The sequence below is a fragment of the Natator depressus genome, chromosome 9, assembly GCF_965152275.1.
Source record: "Natator depressus isolate rNatDep1 chromosome 9, rNatDep2.hap1, whole genome shotgun sequence".
In the NCBI taxonomy this organism is placed as follows: domain Eukaryota; kingdom Metazoa; phylum Chordata; order Testudines; family Cheloniidae; genus Natator; species Natator depressus.
In genome coordinates this window covers 11,044,173-11,064,941 of record NC_134242.1, presented here as the reverse complement: position 1 = coordinate 11,064,941, position 20,769 = coordinate 11,044,173, and the positions used below count along the sequence as shown (strand labels likewise).

Below are 20,769 nucleotides of genomic sequence, written 5' to 3'. Positions count from 1 at the left end.
CCAAGATTTCTACCTAAAATGTTGAAGTCGCTTAGACATGTGTTTTAAATTCTACCCTACAGAGTCATCCTGGTACTTAGCGAGATGAATCCCCGTCCCATAATATGGAGCGGGAGGGAACAGAAACCGACCACTTCTGAACACAACGCGTCTGTGCAAGAGGAAATTAATGCATGGCTTTAGTGTGGAATGAAATATATGCAGAGTTTGCAAAGCATTTACTCTGCCTCTCCCCTTATTGTTTGCCCTTCACATGACATACATGGAGGGATGCATCAAGAGGGTGGCCAGAGACGCGGGTCAGTTGACAACAAACCACGAACGTTTGCTCTGAAATGATCACTTGAACCTATTTGAATGATCATAAATTAACATAAATGTTTAAGCGAAAGAAATGAACAAATAAACATCAAACTTCACCTAGTTATAAAGTTGGCAGATTTTCACATCCCTCCTTTTTTTAGCTAACCCCGGTCGAGTTTTTCCCTCAACTCCGAATGCCACGATCATATTGCACCAATTCACCTGTTGCACGGTGCGAAAGCAGAACCCCCCCTCCCCTCTTACAGACATCCCACAGAAACTTAAGAGAATCACCTTTCTCCAGACCCAGCTACGCGTGCTTCCCATAGGGTAGCCTACTAGCAACCTCTTACCTGCATGTGTCCTTGGTACATTCTGCTTTGCCTGGTTCGGATCCCTCTAAGGCCGACACGTTGTGGAGGGTTTTTTTACTATGCACTTGCAAAAAAAAAAAAAAAAAGGAGGGAGCCAAAACTGAATTATTGTTTTTGCAAAGGGCTGAGTTTGTGCTGGAAGCTGCTGCTTTGTTGCTTTCAGCTGCCCTGGGTGACCCGCACTGCTTTCTTTTTAATGCAGTGCTGCAAACTGCATAGGAGCTGTTCCTTCTTGGGGTGCTGAGAGGGAAGGCAGGCAGGACTGAGGCACAAGGAGAGCAGGGAGCTTGCAATGCAAACCAGGAGCTCAGAGAGCACGCGGAGGAGGGAATGCAAACTCTTGGTCTCGCTGGAGCCTCTACAACTCTCCTCTCCCTTTCAGCCGAACTCTTTCTGGCTTTCTGCTTGGCTCCTTCATTTCTCTCCCTGTCCAAAGCGTCCCCTCCCGTACATCCTCCTCCTGGAGGGAACCACAGCCTCCCTCCCCTCCCCCTGCAGAGAAGGGAGCGCGCGGCATCCGGGGAACGTTCTCAAGAGCCGCGCGCGCGGCCAGTGAAGTGCCCACGTTCTGTCTGCAAACCCAGGGAGAGAGGGAAAAGCTGGATCGAAGGGGATCCCGAGGGATCCCGCCGATTCCTGACGGTCTTTGGCCCCAAGCTCCCAAACAACTGCACCAATATAGCGAGCAAGTCTATCGGCTTGTACTGCGCTAGAAAATATCCGGGCCCCGGAGTATCCTGGAGCACGAGCATCGCAAAAACCTGGAACTGGCACCAGGCTTCTGCTGGATACAAGCATATTTTAATCCAGAAAGCCCATACAAGTATTCTGAAGCCTAGCGGGCAGAGGTGAAAGTAAGCTGGTCCGGTCCCGCGAACTGGCAAGAGCCTGTGCGCCGTGCCGGACCGGCTTCCCCAGGCTGGTGATTTAAAGGGCCCTGGGCTCCCTGCAGCGCCTGGAGCCCCAGGCTCTTTAAATCGCCACCCGAGCCCCGCTGCATTCACAACATCCCACCTTAGTCCAAGCTGAACCTGTTCCATACCTTGTCATTTTTGTTGCCCTTCTGTGTATCTTTTCCAATTCTATCTTTTTTGAGATGGGGTGACCAGACTTGCACACAATATTCTAGATGTGGGGGTACCATGGATTTATTTAGAGGCATTATGATATTTTCTGTCTTACTATTTATCCCTTTCCTAATGATTCCGAACATTCTGTTTGCTTTTTTGACTGCTGCTGCAGGCTGAGCGGCTGTTTTCAGAGAACTGTCCACAATGACCAAGTAGCTCCCAACCCACTGTACACATCTGGTCCTTGAGCATGAGCCCTTGAAAAATCCAAATATGGACCTGGATCCAGCAAGGTCTAGCCCATTTTTTCACGTAGACTTCCATAATTTTACCTTCTAGATAGACAGCCAAGGTAGAATTCTGTTATATCAGATAAACTTGTGTCCAATACGCTAAGATTTTCAAAGGAATCTAAGGGATTTAGACACACGTTTTCTATTAAAGGGTGTTTAAAAATTAACAAACGTGTTTGTTTAAATCTCTTAGGCTGCTTTGAAAATATCAGTCAAGGGTTGATGAGTTTAAACCACTTCTAAAGTGATCATCAACACCTGCTAACCCAGTTTGACTGCCACTTTTCAGTGTTACCGTATGGAATTGGGCTGTATCTATAAAGCTCAAGATAAAAGATTGAGGTTATGAAAGCTTCTCTTGAAATACAATGCATTGGATACAAGTATCTCTGATGGAAAAAGTTAGCTACATTTGCTCTAAATCTGGAAGGAAATATTGAGGAATATAGGTGAAAAAATGGACTAAACCTTTCAAGGACCCAGGTCCAAGTGCTAGATGTATGTCTTTGAAATTATATTGAGCAGAGAAGTATTGGGGGGGGGAGGGGGCTGTATTTTTTGCAGTGCAATTGGAGCAGCAGCTTCACTGTTTCTCTATTTAACTGGTGTTAAAACTGGAATTTTAGGGAGTAGGATATAAACTAGCTGGATGGAGTAGGGACCCAGATGCCAGAAACATGTTTTTTCCAGTGTTGCTGTGCAAATTTGCTGCAGGGTCTAGATTTTGTTGATGCATAGGAAGTTGCTACTTTTTTGCTAATTTGAAAGAATGCTGGAGATTGGGGTTAAAAATTGGCAAGATCCAGGTAACAAATATGCATTTTTCAAATGCAATTAGGCCAGAATACATCAGGATCCAGATTTTTCCTGTAGAGTAGGAGCAGCTACACTTATTTTCTATTTAGATCACAGTTTTTGGCCCCAAACCTAAATTGTGCTAAGATCCAGTTGGATCCATTTGTCAGATTCGGGTTTTTATAGCACTCATGTGCCAGGATTCCAGGGTCATGAATTTTTGGTGCAGTTGGAGAGACTATATTTGTTCTCTAGTCATAGCATGCCATTTGGGGGTGAGGTCCAAAAATTGTACTAATCTGGTGGTATCCATGTGCCAGATCTGGGTTTCTGTGGCACTCATGCATAGGGGTATGTTGGGATATAGAGTTTTTTGGTGAGGCAGGCATGGGTAGATTTGTTCCCTATTTTGATGGTACAACTTGAATGTGGTGCCAGAAGTTGGCAAGATTTGGCAAATCAGCAGGATCCAAGTTATTCCAGCTTTTATCTTTTTCCCCAGGTTGGGAGCTTAAACACTTGGCACCTGCTGGCAAGGAGGCTGATAAAGCAGCCCTCAATGGTGTGCAGTGGAGAGACTGAGGGAGATCAAGATGCATTGCAAAGATAGATGGATGGTAGTTTCTTGCTGGGGAGCTGTTCTCTAAATGCCTTGTAGTGCAAAGGCAAAATATAAAAACCACACGCACACACACACACACAGAGTGCTCTACCAGTTTAAACTCTGTCACTGCTCTATCTCTTTGCAAGTACTCATTTCATCAGAAGCAGCAGCAGCAGCAAGGCCGTTTCTCTCTCCATCTGTTCGTAACCCAAAACCAATGCATGATATTTATTGCTCAGTCACTGTGGTTGTAAAAATTCATGAAGGGTGGAGGAAGCATTACTGTACTGTGCAATTTTGAACTGTAAAAATAAAGGCAGGGCTCTTTGCAGCAAAGGAAAAGGTGAGTGCTGCAATACATGCTGTTCTATGCTCCTGCTTTACATGTGAATGTAAGGGATTGATTTGTCTTGGAAAGTTTTTATTGCAAATGGTTCTGTTTGTAGAAAAGTGCAGTTGTTTTCCCGTTTGGTCTCTGTGTGTGGCACCACTGTTGTTTGAAGCAGTGATGTCTGTGTGCTCTGATGTTCTCTCTGAGGCTGGTTGTGGCAAAAAAAAAAAAAGTCATGGTAAAAATAATGCAAAAGTCATAATGCTCGTTAAAAAAGGGAAAAGTCACCATATGGCTCACCATATTTTAATTAATACTAAATTGTCATGAAAAATTATACAAAATGTCAAGTAAAAATCCTTTATTTTACAATTAAATGCGCAGGATAAGATTTTCAAGAACACCTAAGAAAGTTAAGAACTCAGAGCCAGATTTTTAAAGGTATTAGGTGTCTAAAGATGCAGCTAGGTGCCTTGCGTGATTTTCAAAAGCATCTAGATACCTCTCTGCATCTTTAGGTGTCTAAACACCTTTAAAATCTGGCCATCAGCCTCTACTGAAAGTCCCATTGACTTTGAATGAGAGTTGGATACCTAATTCCTTTAGGTTTCAGAGTAGCAGCCGTGTTAGTCTGTATTCGCAAAAAGAAAAGGAGTACTTGTGGCACCTTAGAGACTAACCAATTTATTTGAGCATAAGCTTTCGTGAGCCTTAGCTGTAGCTCACGAAAGCTTATGCTCTGATAAATTTGTTAGTCTCTAAGGTGCCACAAATCCTCCTAATTCCTTTAGGCCTCTTTAAATATCCTAGCCTTAACATTTAACTAGTAGTTTAAAACCATTGAAATCTGAACCTTAACTACAGTGGAGAACCAAATTAGTAACAATTAATGGAGTTTTGCTCAGTCAAGAGCTATCTGGGGTGACAAACCCCATGACTTCTACCAAAAAAAAAAATTGACAAGTCATGATTTTTCTTGTGGAACTCAGAGCCATGACAAACACAGAGACATAAACTCTGATTAAGAAAAGCACTTACAAATGCTTAATTTTAAATGAGTGCTTAAGTGCCCTTTTCTAAGTTGGGGCCTTTAGTTAACTGTGAATGCCGTGAGTACCCAAAGCAGTAACATTATTTCCCACAACAAGTGATCAACCAGAAGTTTCCTTTATGTAAATTGATGGTGATATTTAGCCAAACAGAAATCAGCCATTGATCACAGAATGCTGTGCTCTAAGAATCTCAAAAGCCAGGGCCGGACAAAACCTTTTATAATGCAGGTCCACCCCCTGCATCTACTGCAGGTTATTCCCTACATCATTTCTCTGAGTTTTGTATCTGATCGCTGTGAATATCTTGACACTTCTCATATCGGACATTGTATTAAATTGTCGATATCCCAAGATAACATACATCTGGCCAGTGATTTGTGGCTCATGGTTAGCTTGGCTATATCTAATGATTTGTTAAATCGTAAATGAAAGATCTGGCACTTATACTTTACATAAAACATCAGTCTGTGATCAAATGTAACCATGGATATAAGAATTTAATTTGCTTAAATGGCAATTCTGTGGGCTCACTTAGGCCCAACATATAGGTTTGTTGGAAAAGACCTTTAAAAACACTAATATAAATACTTACATGATTTATTTTTAATTCAGTGAAAATCAGATGTTTTGTTTGGATGTAAACAATTTCTCATTTGCAAACCAAAGGTTTCAGCATTGGCCCAGTTTGTGAGCAATCGAAAGTGAAACTGACTCAAAACAAGTTTGAAATTAATGAGTCTATTTTCAAAGTCTAGCCCAGTGCAAACATTAAAAAGCACAAATCATTAATAAATTGAAATTTTAAATTTTTGGCAGTTGTAGGGGTTATTAATAACATAGGGAATACAAAAAAATGAACCGGACAAAGTCCCTTTAAATTTAACATTAATTATATAATTTGTTTTATAATAGGTATTGGTATTCATAATATTCATTGGTCTACATTATAAGTGTTACAGGTATGGATCAAGTTCTAATTAGATCATATATATATTCACACATTGGTCACATATGTTCACATGATCTTTGTGTGTTTGTTGGACGTTGTGTACAAGAACTGCTGTTCTTGTAAAATTTACAGAATATAGTGAATGGGTAACTCTGAATCATACCTGGTCTTCACATAATTTTAAAATATAAATATTGTTAATGATGCAGATAATACGTTTAACAAACATGGCTTGAAGAAGAAACCACAAATCATAACAAGAAACAGAATTTACATGAGAAATACTCTCTGGATAAAATATTAAGGGATTGTTTCTCCATTCTGTGGCACCACTTGTGTACTGGTGTAACTCCATTTAAATCAATGGATACCGGCATAGAACTGGTGCAGCAGACTGGAGAATCCAGCCCCGATTATTTCAATTAGTGACCAGTATAATTACCAGCTCTACAGTCCTGATTCAGGTAAAGCTTCCATTGACTTCAGTAGAAATTCTCTGCATAGGAACTGTGGAGTAGAGTTCATGGTCATACATAGTACTGGTGAGAAGTTGTAACTCACTTGCTAATTGTGGGTCCCTGATTCAAGGGCTAGTGCCTACTCAGGCAAAGCTCTACTGAATTCAAAGGCAGAGTTGCCTAAATAAGGACTGCAGGACCTGGCCTATGCTATCTGTTCAAGCCTTTAAAAATAATCAATTGAGAGGGAGGAAAAATCACTTTCATATAATCTGTTAAATGTTCCAGCCCACACTGAAGCATAGCAACTGAAGGCAAGAAAACCCTTTTAAGGTGTCTACTGAGACCATCCTCCTAGCAATGCAGGACTGTTCTCTACGATAACACCATATTTACTACTGTTTATCTACCCTTGTATTTAATTTCTTACCAGATGGGGCTTTCTTCCCGTAGCAGCTGTTTTCACAACCTACTGCATACCATGATTCCTCGAAACAACAGAAAAAAGTTTTGAGACCCCTCCAACTCGTTCCCATCCAGCCATAAAGAAAGGAAGTGTTATTGCAAACCCTCCTCCCCCCATAAACCAATTTGTGACCCCAAGGAAGTTATGGTCCCAATGGTGACAGCCTAAAGCAACTCACTGTCAGGAAGCTTTTCCTGATATTGGGCCCAGTCCCACGTCCATTGAAATCAATGGTACAATTCTCTCTTGACACCAATGCAACTGGTTGCATGATTGAAGAATACTCATATGAGTAAGGGTTGCAGGATCAGACCCTAAATCAGGCACTCCTTCTATACAACACTTTTTACACGCATTTGCAAAATGTTTTTCACAAGGCATTTATGACATGACTTAACTAACCCCTCTTAATTCCATGTGAAACAGAGGACCTTCGCCTCTGCCTTCCATCTTGGCAGTCTCTTGCTGCAGTCTTAGCTTCTTCTCATGTCATTCTGATAGCTTTCAGTTCTGCTCTTGTGATGTGTTTACAAGTTCTCTTTGGTCTACCCTGTTGCTTCTTGTCCTTGGGATTCCAGTCCAATTCCAGTCTTGTTATGTTATTCAGTTCTGTCCTCTGTGTGTCTCCTAGCCATCTTAATTTTCGTTCCATAATTTCCTGTGATATCCTCCTACTTAATTTAGTTTGGCATTAGGGAAATTATTTAAATAGCAAGATTTATTTAGAGAAAGCACTAATGAAAATCTGCTTTTAATGATTGTTGGGAATGTTATCATCATGTTTACATAAGTTATAATTACAAAATATTGCTAAAAATATTCCATGTAGCGCCTGCAGCTGAAATGTGCTGGATTCCCAAACAGTGCGGAGAAACAGCTTCACATGATTACTCAAAGTTTTTTTGCTCTGATTATTATTTTTGTAGAATTACAGAGATGCTTTGCATTCTTGCAGTTTAATGAGATCTCATCCCCTGATGGTGTCTGATAATACAGATGATATGTATCCCTCTTACAAACATTAACAGCTTCACCATTTGTTACATTTGGCTAATCCCGAGAATCCATTGGTTTCAATGGAGCATCCTTTTATAACCACTGTAGAAAAATACATAAGGGATTGCACCAGCGAGTGGTTAATGTTATATGAATTTTAGGTAACACAAATAAGAAGGTTATGGAAAATAGTTGGTATGACACTCAGTTTAGGATGAAGGAGGTAGCTCATATCTGACAACTTAGAGGTATTTTTCTTGCAATGTGAATATCCAGTAATTTCTGACATATTCCAATAATACAGACCAAAAGAATAATATCTAGCTCTTATATAGCACTTTTCATCTGTACATCTCAAAACACTTTACAAAGGAGATAAGTATCATTATTCCCATTTTACAGATGGGGAAACTGAGACACAGAAAGTTGAGTTTCATTCCAGCAGTAGTGCAGGAGGATGTTAAACAGCAGCTACTAATGTTAGACATTTTAAAATCAGTAGATCCAGATAACTTTTGCATCAAAGAGTTTTAGAAGAGCTGGCCAAAGAGCTCTCTGGACCATTAATATTGATTTTCAATAAATCTTGGAATACTGGGGGAGTTCCAGAGGACTGGAAGAAAGTTAATGTTGTGCCAATATTTTAAAAAGGTTAGTGGGAGGACCAAATGATTACAGACTGTTTAGTCTGACATCAGTCCTTGGCAAAATAATGGAATGTCTGATATGGGACTCAATTAATAAAGAATTAAAGAGGGTAATGTAATTAATGGCAATCAACATGGGTTTATGGAAAACAGATCTTGTCAAACTAACAATATCTTTTTTTAGATGATATTACACGTTTGTTTGATAAAGGTAATAGTGTTGATGTAATATACTTAGACTTCTGGAAGGCTGACTTATTTCACATGGTATCATACAATATTTTGATTAAGAAACTAGAACTATACTAGTTCATCCTGGTGCACATTAAATGGATTAAAAACTGGCTAATTGATAGGTCTCAAAATGTAATTGTGAATGGGGAATCATCACTGAACAGGTATGTCTCTAATGGGGTCCTGTAGAGATTGATTCTTGGCCCTACACAAGTTAACATTTTTATCAATGACCTGGAAGAAACCACAAAATCATCACTGGTGAAGTTTATAGATAAACACAAAGATTGGGGCACTGGTAAGTAATGAAGAGGTTTAATCACTGATACAGTAATCTGGATTTTTTTGATAAATTGGGTGCATGCAAACAATATGTGTTTTAATATATGACTTAAATGTATTTCAAAGTCATATATCTGAGAACAAAGAAAGCATGTCATACTCATAGGATGGGGGACTCTATCCTGCGAAGCAGTGACTCTGAAAACGACTTGGGGATTCATGGTGCATAATCAGCAGAACATGAGTTCCCAATATGAAGCTGTGGCCAAATGAGCTAATGTGATCCTTGGATAAATAAATAGGAATATCAAGTAGGAGCAGGAAGGTTATATCATCTCTGTATTTGGCACTGGTGTGATTGCTACTGGGATATTGTGTCCAAATTCTGGTGTCTACAATGGTCCCCACTGTCTCTTGGAGCCTTCAGTGTTGAGCTGGGGGTTTGTATTTCAATTGCTGAGTTTACATCATGCTCGGGTGACCATATTTCCAAAGGGAAAATGGGACATAGCGTGGGGCTAGCCAAAGCCCCTCCTCTCCTCCATCCTGTGCCTGAGTTGCTCACCCACACACCCCAGGCTGGGGCTGGTGTCACTGCTCACTTGAGCCCTGCCTGCCCCCCACCCCAACCCCCCACCCCCCGCTGTGCAGGGCTGGCATCACCGCTTCCCCCACCCTACGTTCCTCTGCACCCCGCTTTTTGGCGAAAGTGGGCATTTGTCCCATTTACTCTTGCCAACTGAGCAAGTTGACGAGCAAATGAAACAAATGCCCACTTTTGCCAAAAAAGTCAGGACAGCTGGGACAGGGCTTAAAAGGGACTGTCCCGGCCAAAACGGGACGTATGGTCACCCTACATCGTGCATATTCAATTCCATTCTACATGGGAGAAATTCTTAATGCTGGCTTCTTTCTTTTTGCTCTGAAGCAACCCAAAGCATCTCACCTGGGGATGTAATAAGGCCCCTGTCATACAGAGTTGGGGACAGAGACAATGGTAATTGATATCAGGAAAATATATATCCTTGAAAGGGAGGAGCATAATGAAAGATGTTCTGGGACCTGATCCAAAAAAATCCTGAGCATTGGCAACTTCCATCACGTCAATGGGCCAAATCCTAAACTCCTTACTCAGTTGCCTGATCCTGAGAGGTACAGTCGGGGCATAGGTACCAGTGGGTCAAATCCTGAGTGACTCAGTTTTTATCCAGACTAACTCCCTTTATTGGGTAACCTTTATATAGTGTGAAATACAGTATAGCACTGGGGTGTGGAGATCCAGCACCAGGACCTCTGCACTATTTAATTCTGCATTGAAGCTGGACAGGGAGCCATCAGTGAAGCAACCACACAGGGGTACATGGACACCCCATATTCACCATGGAAAGGACCTCTATGCCATCCTCACATAAGCTGGTGTGGATGACTTAGATGGAGGCCAACCAAGGGAAGAACAACGGGATCACCATTTCTATGGTTCCAGTAGCTCCAGCACCCCCAGAAGTAGTGCAGAAGGGCTGTGGCTGCTATTCCAGATTGGAACAGCAGCCTGTGTGGCCAGTGGAGGATTGTGTGGCAGCTCTGTACTGAACCAAGGTTTGAAGGGGATGAATTTCATTTCTACAGCTCACCTGTACAGAGCCAGATCAGGAATTACCTTTAGGGGTGAAATTTGCTCATGTGCAAAAAGGCCTAGCCACAACTTAAGTCCTAAAATTGGACTAAAGTGGGACTTAATGGTGTATTAGACTGGTGTTAGCCCTCTGCACAGCGGTGAATTTTACCTCAGTGAATCATAGCACAGGCTAAATATGCCAGAATAGATTACCTCAAAGTAAACATATGGTTGAATCTCATCTTCTGTCTCTTCTGCCATTCAGCTCATGGTTTTATGGCTACAGTGGTGCCCCTTAAGTGACTATATTTATTTCAGAGCCACTCATTTATCCTACATACAGTATATGGAAGAATGCTCTATCGCTTGGCTATTCGTCAGACATCAACAAAATAGCTATTCTGAAGTCTTGGGATATGTTAATTGCAACAGTGATGGCAGCTGTGCAGGCTTTTGCATACAGCAATGTCTGTGAAGTTTTCCCTGGTTCCTAAGGATTTTTCACCAAGTGGGTTGGATTATCAATAGTCATCTTATTTTTTTAACACATTAAGAGAGGCATAGGTGTAACTTATTATCCTTTCTGTGTGTTAGAAATGTCTCAGTTTTTGACAGCTCTGAAACAAATGATTAAAGTGCTCAGTAGGGCTGTGAAATCTGTCTTTTGATAGATTAATGATTTGAAAGCTCACCCCTGGCTTATTTCAGTGTTTGAGGTATTACAAGGCTCCTTTTAGGACTTACTTCATTTACATGTGAAAATGAAAGACCTTCATACTTAAAAAGAGCTGAAGAAAGCGTTAAGTTTTGGCTTTGGGCAAGCTTTACGACCTCTGCCACCATCACCAATAGACAGAGAGATTCAGAGGGGGAGATTTCCAAAGGCACCTAAGGGATTTAGGAGTCCAAGTCCTATGGAAAGCTATGGACTTGTGCTTCTGAGTGCCAGATTTTCAGAGGTATTTGGCATCTAACACCCACCAATTTCAATGAGCGTAAGGGGCCTGAACGCCATTAAAAGCTGGTCGTAAGTATCTCAGGTGCTATTCAAAGTCTCCCTCACAATCTCTAAAAAACCTGCTCATTATTTCAAGCAGCCTGTTTGAAAGTGATTCTGTGCTGTCTGCGTTGTTGAGGGCAAATAAGGCATCAGAGCAAACCTTTAAAAGAAAACTCTTCAGATGACCTTGTTACTAACAACTCCTCTGTTTCAGTTTTCGCTGTTCATTTTCTATGCACTTTTTAAAGTGAAATGTTGACCCTTTCTGTCATTTTCAGAAAGAAAAAAACAGTCTCACAGAGAAGTGTTATATAGCGAGGAATGCCTGGGTTCTAATCTCGTCTCTAACACTGATCCTGTATAGCTTTGATCAAGTGACTCAATCTCTCTGTTTCAGTTTCCCCAACTGTAAAACGGGAGTTTAGTTGCCTGTGTCATAGGGTGTTGTTAATTGCTAGTGATCATTATTGTTTGACATATCATCTGGCTATGTGTAAGGGGACTGTTGTCCCCTTACTAAAACTCAGTGCGGGTGTTTTGGTTGGCTAGCTCCCAGTACCAAAAAAAAGGGGACGAGTCGATGGGAAATCAGGACCCTGAGACTGACAGTCCCCAGGAACAATGGGGAGAGGCCAATGCTCCAGGTCAGCCTGATTGACAGTGCAGGCAGGCTAATCAGGGAGTCAAGAGGCCAGGGGGATCCAGTCCTCTGTGTGAGCTGGACTTGCCTTTGTCAGATAGAGTGGGGCTGAGCTAAGGAGAAAGCAGGGGCCGGAGCTGAGCTGGGGAGCAGAGCTGTGCCAGCCAGAGGGGCCAGAAAAGCAGCCGAGGAGTCAGGTCAGTGCTGGGAGCAGAGTCACAGAAGCGGCCCAGAGAGCAGACCTGTCCTGGGAGCAGAGCTGCAGCAACCAGAGCCAGAGAGGCCAGAGAAGCAGCCCAGGAATCAGGTCAGTGCTGGGAGCAGAGTCACAGAAGCGGCCCAGAGAGCAGACCTGTCCTGGGAGCAGAGCTGCAGCAACCAGAGCCAGAGAGGCCAGAGAAGCAGCCCAGGAATCAGGTCAGTGCTGGGAGCAGAGTCACAGAAGCAGCCTGCAGAGCAGACCTGTCCTGGGAGCAGAGCTGCAGCAACCAGAGCCAGAGGGGCCAGAGAAGCAGCCCAGGGAGCTGGAGGCAGAGCAGCAGGAGCAGCAGCACAGAGACAGAGCGGAGCTGGAGCTGGGGCAGAGTGGAGTTGGGGCTGGAGCAGTCCGGAGATGGGTGTGGTGAGCAGCTGGGGAGAGCGAGGGGGACCCTGGGCAGCGGGCCCAGCACAGGGAGACACACCCCTCCCCCCCCCGCAGCCAAGATGCCAGGCAGGCCAGACTTAGAGGGGGATTGTAACCCCGACGGGGTGGGGGCGACACTGGGAAGAAGGGTCCTGCCACCTAGACCCTGAGGGTGTGTGGCCACCACCAGAGCAAGTGTCCAACCCGCAGCGTCCCTGCAGCACAGCCAGGGCCTGGGACTTGTGAGGAACAGACTGAACTTCCCTGACATTCCAGAGATGCTGTTTGTGGTGTCCCCGTACCACAGAGAGGGGTGACGGGTTTTCCTTTAGCCTTTCCCATTTTTTCCTTATTTTTTAAATTGATTGCTGTTTAATAAATTGTATTTGCTTTGAACTGTATGTAATGATCAGTGGGTATGGGAAGCATCCAGTGCCGAGAGAACAGCCTGGAGTGGGGACACCCTAGCCCCTGCCCAAAGTGACCACAACAAGGTTGGGGGTCGAGCTCCCCAGGAATCCTGGGCCCAGCCTTGTTGGGGTTACGAGGACTCTGCCACACAGGAGAGTGGAAGGGGAGCCCTCAAGTTCAGGCAGGCCTCTGGGTAAAGGAAGTGGGAGCGAGGACTCAGATCCTTTCATTAGCCCATTTCATGGGGTAGTGTATAAGCCAGGAAAGTTCCCCACAATAGCAGGATATAGTTACTGGTGGACTCCTGATTCAGAAGCTTGCAAAGCAGTCATTATTAGAAAGGAGGACTATTTACAAATGGAAGCATATATAGTTGAAAGGCTAAAAAGGCAAAGGGTTCTAAGCACAAACAAGTCATCTTCCAATAAGTATTTTTGATAGACAGCGTAACATTTTACGGCTACAGCAACGCACAACAACAATTGTGAATACCCAGGGCAGATCTTCAGCTGGTGTAAATTGTCATCGCCCCATTTAAATAAATGGAGCGATGACAATTTACCCTAGCTCAGGATCTGATCCCTAGCGAATAGCTCTGCCTCATTATAGGAAATTAATCCCTTTGCAGAGAGCTATTCACTACTAAAACTCATTTAAGCCTTATTTGGAGGGCTTAAAGTGGTGAGTAGGCCTTGGGCTGAGGTGAATTTCACCCACTGTGATTTTGGAAATTTTAAGGTAAAGACAAACAACATATGGTCCAAGCAGTTAGAAATGGAAAAGTCTTTACTAAACAGTGTGAAAGAAGACTGGCACAGCTTGAGGCACTATGATTAAGACATAACGCTACAATTCCTCTGAGGGGAAATAATACATGGAAAGTATTAGTGATGAAGACATCATTTGTGGCAGATGCACCCTTGGACTGGCACAGGGAAGAGGGGAAAGGTGAAGATGAGGACAGAGGTAACAAGGGAGAGGAGAAGAGTGCAATGCATGATGGGTGTGGGAGTTTTGGTTAGAGCAGTACATGGGGGCTAGCCTCCCCGGCCAGGAGCTCAAGGGCTGGGCAGAACGGTCCCGCAGGCTGTAGTTTGCCCATCTCTGATCTATTCCCTGGGGCAGAGAAGGTACAGCATTCCTATTTGCTGCTGCAAGCCCATTCTCCCAACAGCTGGTGCTGGGATGCTTCTGCCTTAGACTTGGAGTCTCTTCATAAATAATAGCAAGCACATTACTGCTCAGGCATTGTTCTTTCCAACTCATGCAAACCTGCACTTGAAAACCCATTCAAACAAAACTTCATTTCTCAGTGTTTTTGTTAAGGAGTCATAAAAAAACATTTCCACTCTCTACAATACAGAAATCTTTGCTCTGGTTATGCTTGTGGAACCCTTAATATGTTCAGTTAAGACTTTGTGATTCTTTTCATGGTAACAGATTGTGTTACCACTCTATAAAAACTGTGAAGTAAGAAGCTGACAGGGCTCAAAATACCTATTGTACCTGCATCTTTCTCCTCTTGCATTACAGGGATGTTAGCTCTAGTGTCCAGGCAAAACTCCAGCTTAGGGCAAGTCTACACTGCAAAATTAAGTCAACCTAAGTGATGTCGATGTACAGCCATCACAGTAATTAAACTGCTTTTGCATGTTGACACTACCCTGCTTGTGTCGGCAGTGACCTTGCCTCAGTGTGCAGCTGCAGTCCAACAAACAAACAAGATGCTGGGCTGTGTAAGGAATGGGAGGGAGACTAATAAGGAAAATATTGTAATGCTCTTCTATAAAACAATGTTGTAGCCTCACCTAGAATACTGTGCGGTATTTGGCAGCCCGTTGCAAAAAAGGGTACTGCAAAATTAGATGGGATTCAGAAAAGGGTGGGAAAATGATTAAGAGTCGGGAAAAAAACTCTCATATGAAAAGATTGGATTGTTTACTTTCGAAAGGAGATGAAAAAGGGGTATGATAAAAGTTTGTAAAATAACAAATGGTCTGCAGTATGTAGACTGGGAGTTTCTTGCTTCTGCTCTCTCTGTCTCATAGCACAAGAACAAGGGGACATGCAATGAAATTAAAAGATAGCAAATTCAAAAATTATAAAAAGAAATACTTTCATGCAACAGGTAATTAGACTGTGGAACTCATTGCCCCAGGATGTAACTGAGGCCACAAATGAATAGGATGAGACATTTATATGGGTAACAAGAATATCAGGGTCATAATAATTTATGCTAAGAAAAGCTTTGAAAGAGATATTAAAAGTCATGCTTCAGGGCTTAAGCCATTCTCTAATATTAAGGCATCACACAGAAGCCCAATGTGGGGAGGTAAAACATTCCCAATACAAAGTGTCTTGCACCTTCCTTGGAAGTTTCTGGTGCTGGCAATTGTCTGAGACAGGATACCAGACTAGATGGACCACAGGTCTGATGCAGTATGGCAATCCCTATGTTCCTATGGATGCAAAACCCAGTATTTCTACAGTCTTTCCTTGCACCTGTTTGGGGAAGCAAAAAGTAAAGGGACCCAGAATGTGGCCCATATTGGTACCACACTAAAATTTCCATTGTAGGTAGATTTCTAATTCTTATTTATTATTTTTATAGCATGTGCTAGTGTGGTGGGCAATTTACAGTACAAATGGACATACATGGTCTCTACTGCAAAGAGATTCTAATTTAATCTTAGACATGGCATGATAAGAGGGGGTAACAAACAATAGGGAGAGGATGGACTGAGAGACACTGAGGGTTATAACAAGATTGCATAGTTACTCGGTTTAGGTATGAGCACATCTTAGTGATTCAGTTACAAATGGGGTGTGTTTATTATAATAATGATTGTGGTTGATTCACTTCTTATGAGCATCATGGAAGAAGTGAGTCTTAAGGAAGGATTTGACTGAAGAGTTTAAGTCTGATGGTAGTTGATCCTTACTGGCCTTTCAATGTGTAAGAAGTAGCATAGAAAAAAAGCATGGAGATGACTGGGAAAATCAGAGAAACGCAGCATCCAGTAATTCCCCATAGATTTGGTAATGTTCATTTTCCTAGGTAAGTGGTTATAGTGGAAGACCACAAAAGGCCATAAATCTAGTCCTATGTACTTCTGCAGGTAAGTGGAAAGATAGAGTTAAAACTGGTCCTATTTCTTGCAAGCAACGCATGCCATGTTTTTTAAAAATGTTAATTGCTCATAGAAAAATCACGTAATAGAATTTGCTAAATTAAGGGGCGGAAAGTTGATGCTTAAGGAGTTCCACAGGGATTGTCATAGTATATCTTTTTGCTTTATTCAATGACCTTAGAGTACAATAGGAGTTTGATTGAGTTTCTCAGGGAATTAAATCTGAATGCACACACAGCCTGATCATGAAACCTAAAAAAAACAGATGGAGCCAGTAATGTTCAGTAATTGCTTTCTTGCCTAATTCAGTGAGGACTGTAAGGATTCACTATTTTACAAAACTACAACAAAATAATAATTGTTTTTTTATCAAAACTCTGAAAGAAACATTTGAAGACTCCTATCACGACAAAAGGAAGGAGCTGGTAATCAGCCCACTTGTCCTTGAGTGGTAAGAAATGGATGCTGTGAAACCTACAGGAGTATGGTGATATATTTCAATCCTTGTATACTGATCATATCTCCTGTACCAAACAAAATCCTGATTCTCAAATATTTATCTCTCAAACTACAACAACCCATGGGCCCCAATTGAGCAGAGCACCTAAGCATGTATGTACCGTTAAGCAGCTGACTAGCCCCACTGAAATCAAGGGAATTGCTTGCATGCTGAAAATTAAGCATGTGTTTAAGTGCTTTGCGGAATCAGGACCTAAATGAAGAGACGGTACTAATCTGGATGTTGTTAGAAGGGGTGGTGGTTAATATTCAAATGTGACTCCTGATCAGAATTAGGCAAATCACTCCTATATTTATAAAGAGCCTAACCAAATACCCGAGATCCATAAAACACGCAAATCGTGACACTCTCAATCAGGATTTGAATGTGCAGGTTGGGCCCAACTCTGCTTAAATATGAAAATATTCCAAATGTATGATGCTTTATAGAACAACCCATTCAGTTGTTTTCACTGTTCTCAGGCTCAAAGCAATGTGCAATTATTGACATGTTTGTGCACGTTATCCATCTAATATGATATTCATGGTAGGCTACAAGAATGACTCAGTCTTTGTTTAAAAAGTCTGAAAAGCCTCCACAAAGGACAGGATAGATCAAGATTTTGGCAATGGGATGCAGAATCTTTCACATCAATGTCTGCCTCTTTGACTGCAGCCCAAATTGCTAGTGAAGAAAGTTATCAGAGGCTGAGCTATTCATTAGCCAGTGTAAAATGAGTGATGCGTCTCTACAAGCAGTGATTTTTCTTGTTAAAAGAAAAGAAGTTAAACTTCAACAGGGGTGTTCTGCATCTTAGCCACATAACTGATTTCCTTTTCAGGCACTTTATTCATGTGTCAATGAACAATACTCAGGTTGGCACCCATGTTGGCAGTCTCAGGAGATACTCCAAGCATTGAATGGACATGAAGAATAGGTTCTGCTCTCACCCCCGCCCCCAAGTTTTGGTTTCTCCAAGCCAGGTGTGATGACTTGGGGAATCCAACTGTATAACATGAATTTGATGTAAGAGTATAACCTCTCTGTGTGTATTTTTATCAAGCTACGAACTCCATTTTGATTGTGAAGCACTTTGCCTTTTCTATTGCACTATTACCAACAGGAGAGTGGGTTTGTGTGTGTGTGTGTGGGGGGAAAACCTGGATTTGTGCTGGAAATGGCCCAACTTGATTATCATACACATTGTAAGGAGAGTGATCACTTTAGATAAGCTATTACCAGCAGGAGAGTGGGGTGGGGGGAGAAAAAACCTTTTGTAGTGGTAAACACCCATTTTTTCATGCTTTGTGTGTATAAAAAGATCTTCTACACTTTCCACAGTATGCATCCGATGAAGTGAGCTGTAGCTCACGAAAGCTTATGCTCAAATAAATTGGTTAGTCTCTAAGGTGCCACAAGTACTCCTTTTCTTTTTGCGAATACACACTAACACGGCTGTTACTCTGAAACCTGTCATTATGCAAGGCACTGCATTTAGCCGTATGGAGTGGAAATCTATCAACTGCATGAAAAAACTTGTACAGATACAGACAGACATCATCTTCCTTTCCAAATGCAAACAGATGGACATCGTACCAAAAGGACTGAAGGTAAAAAATCCATTACAATCTACATACCACACAGACTATGCTGACAACTTGTGCCGCACGCTCTCAAAGAAACTGCGGAACCACCTGATCAACATCCTCTACAGCAAACAGGGAAAGATAAAGAATGAGCTCTCAAAAATGGATACTCTCATAAAAAACCAACCTTCCACACAAACTTCCTCGTGGCTGGACTTTACTAAAACTAGACAAGCCATTTACAACACACACTTTGCTTCTCTACAAAAGAAAAAGGACACTAAACTTTCTAAACTACTACATGCCACAAGGGGCCACAGCAATGGTTCCCTCAACCCACCCAGCAATATTGTTAACCTATCCAACTATACTCTTAGCCCAGCAGAAGCAGCTGTCCTATCTCGGGGCCTCTCCTTCTGCCCCTCCACCCCCACGAACATGATACAGTTCTGTGGTGACCTAGAATCCTATTTTCGACATCTCTGACTCAAGGAATATTTCCAACACACCTCTGAACAACATATACTAATCCACAGAGACCTCCCTACCAACACTACAAAAAAAAGGATTCTAGGTGGACTTCTCCTGAAGGTCGAGACAGCAGACTGGACTTCTACATAGAGTGCTTCCGCTGACGTGCATGGGCTGAAATTGTGGAAAAGCAGCATCACTTGCCCCACAACCTCAGCCATGCAGAACACAGTGCCATCCACAGCCTCAGAAACAACTCTGACATCATAATCAAAAAGGCTGACAAAGGAGGTGCTGTTGTCATCATGAATAGGTCGGAATATGAACAAGAGGCTGCTCGGCAGCTCTCCAACACCACTTTCTACAAGCCATTACCCTCTGATCCCACTGAGAGTTACCAAAAGAAACTACAGCATTTGCTCAAGAAGCTCCCTGAAAAAGCACAAGATCAAATCCGCACAGACACACCCCTGGAACCCTGACCTTGGATATTCTATCTACTACCCAAGATCCATAAACCTGGAAATCCTGGGCGCCCCATCATCTCAGGCATTGGCACCCTGACAGCAGGATTGTCTGGCTATGTAGACTCCCTCCTCAGGCCCTATGCTACCAGCACTCCCAGCTACCTTCGAGGCACCACTGACTTCCTGAGGAAACTACAATCCATTGGTGATCTTCCTGATAACACCATCCTGGCCACTATGGATGTAGAAGCTCTCTACACCAACATTCCACACAAAGATGGACTACAAGCCGTCAAGAACACTATCCCCGATAATGTCACGGCTAACCTGGTGGCTGAACTTTGTGACTTTGTCCTCACCCATAACTATTTTACATTTGGGGACAATGTATACCTTCAAATCAGCGGCACTGCTATGGGTACCCGCATGGCCCCGCAGTATGCCAACATTTTTATGGCTGACTTAGAACAATGCTTCCTCAGCTCTCGTCCCCTAATGCCCCTACTCTACTTGCGCTATATTGATGACATCTTCATCATCTGGACCCATGGAAAAGAAGCCCTTGAGGAATTCCACCATGATTTCAACAATTTCCATCCCACCATCAACCTCAGCCTGGTCCAGTCCACACAAGAGAGCCACTTCCTGGACACTACAGTGCTAATAAACAATGGTCACATAAACACCACCCTATACCGGAAACGTACTGACCGCTATTCCTACCTACATGCCTCCAGCTTTAACCCTGACCACACCACACGATCCATTGTCTACAGCCAAGCTCTGCGATACAACCGCATTTGCTCCAACCCCTCAGACAGAGACAAACACCTACAAGATCTCTATTAAGCATTCTTACAACTACAGTACCCACCTGCGGAAGTGAAGAAACAGACTGATAGAGCCAGAAGAGTTCCCAGAAGTCACCTACTACAGGACAGGCCTAACAAAGAAAATAACAGAACGCCACTAGCCGTCACCTTCAGCCCCCAACTAAAACCCCTCCAACGCATTATTAAGGATCTACAACCTATCCTGAAGGATGACCCAACACTCTCACAAATCTTGGGAGACAGGCCAGTCCTTGCCTACAGACAGCCCCCCAACCTGAAGCAAATACTCACCAGCAACCACATACCACACAACAGAACCACTAACCCAGGAACCTATCCTTGCAACAAAGCCCGTTGCCAACTGTGCTCACATATCTATTCAGGGGACACCATCACAGGGCCTAATAACATCAGCCACACTATCAGAGGCTCGTTCACCTGCACATGCACCAATGTGATATATGCCATCATGTGCCAGCAATGCCCCTCTGCCATGTACATTGGTCAAACTGGACAGTCTCTACGTAAAAGAATAAATGGACACAAATCAGATGTCAAGAATTATAACATTCATAAACCAGTCGGAGAACACTTCAATCTCTCTGGTCACGCGATTACAGACATGAAAGTTGCGATA

General features: G+C 42.8%; 1 protein-coding gene across 4 annotated transcripts in view; it reads right to left on the bottom strand.

The window, feature by feature from the left end:
- Positions 1 to 1,264, bottom strand: part of PEX5L (peroxisomal biogenesis factor 5 like) — a 168,676-nt gene extending 167,412 nt beyond the window's left edge. For 2 of the 4 annotated variants that reach the window (XM_074963517.1, XM_074963518.1), the window contains exon 1: positions 657 to 1,264. Coding sequence is in view for 3 of the 4 variants with exons in the window: in XM_074963518.1 (XP_074819619.1) it covers positions 657 to 677 (21 nt within the window). In the remaining variant the exon portion in view is untranslated. The remainder of the gene's footprint in view (positions 1 to 656) is intronic. The other 2 variants (XM_074963515.1, XM_074963516.1) reach the window with 1 other exon arrangement.
- Positions 1,265 to 20,769: the final 19,505 nt, after the last annotated feature.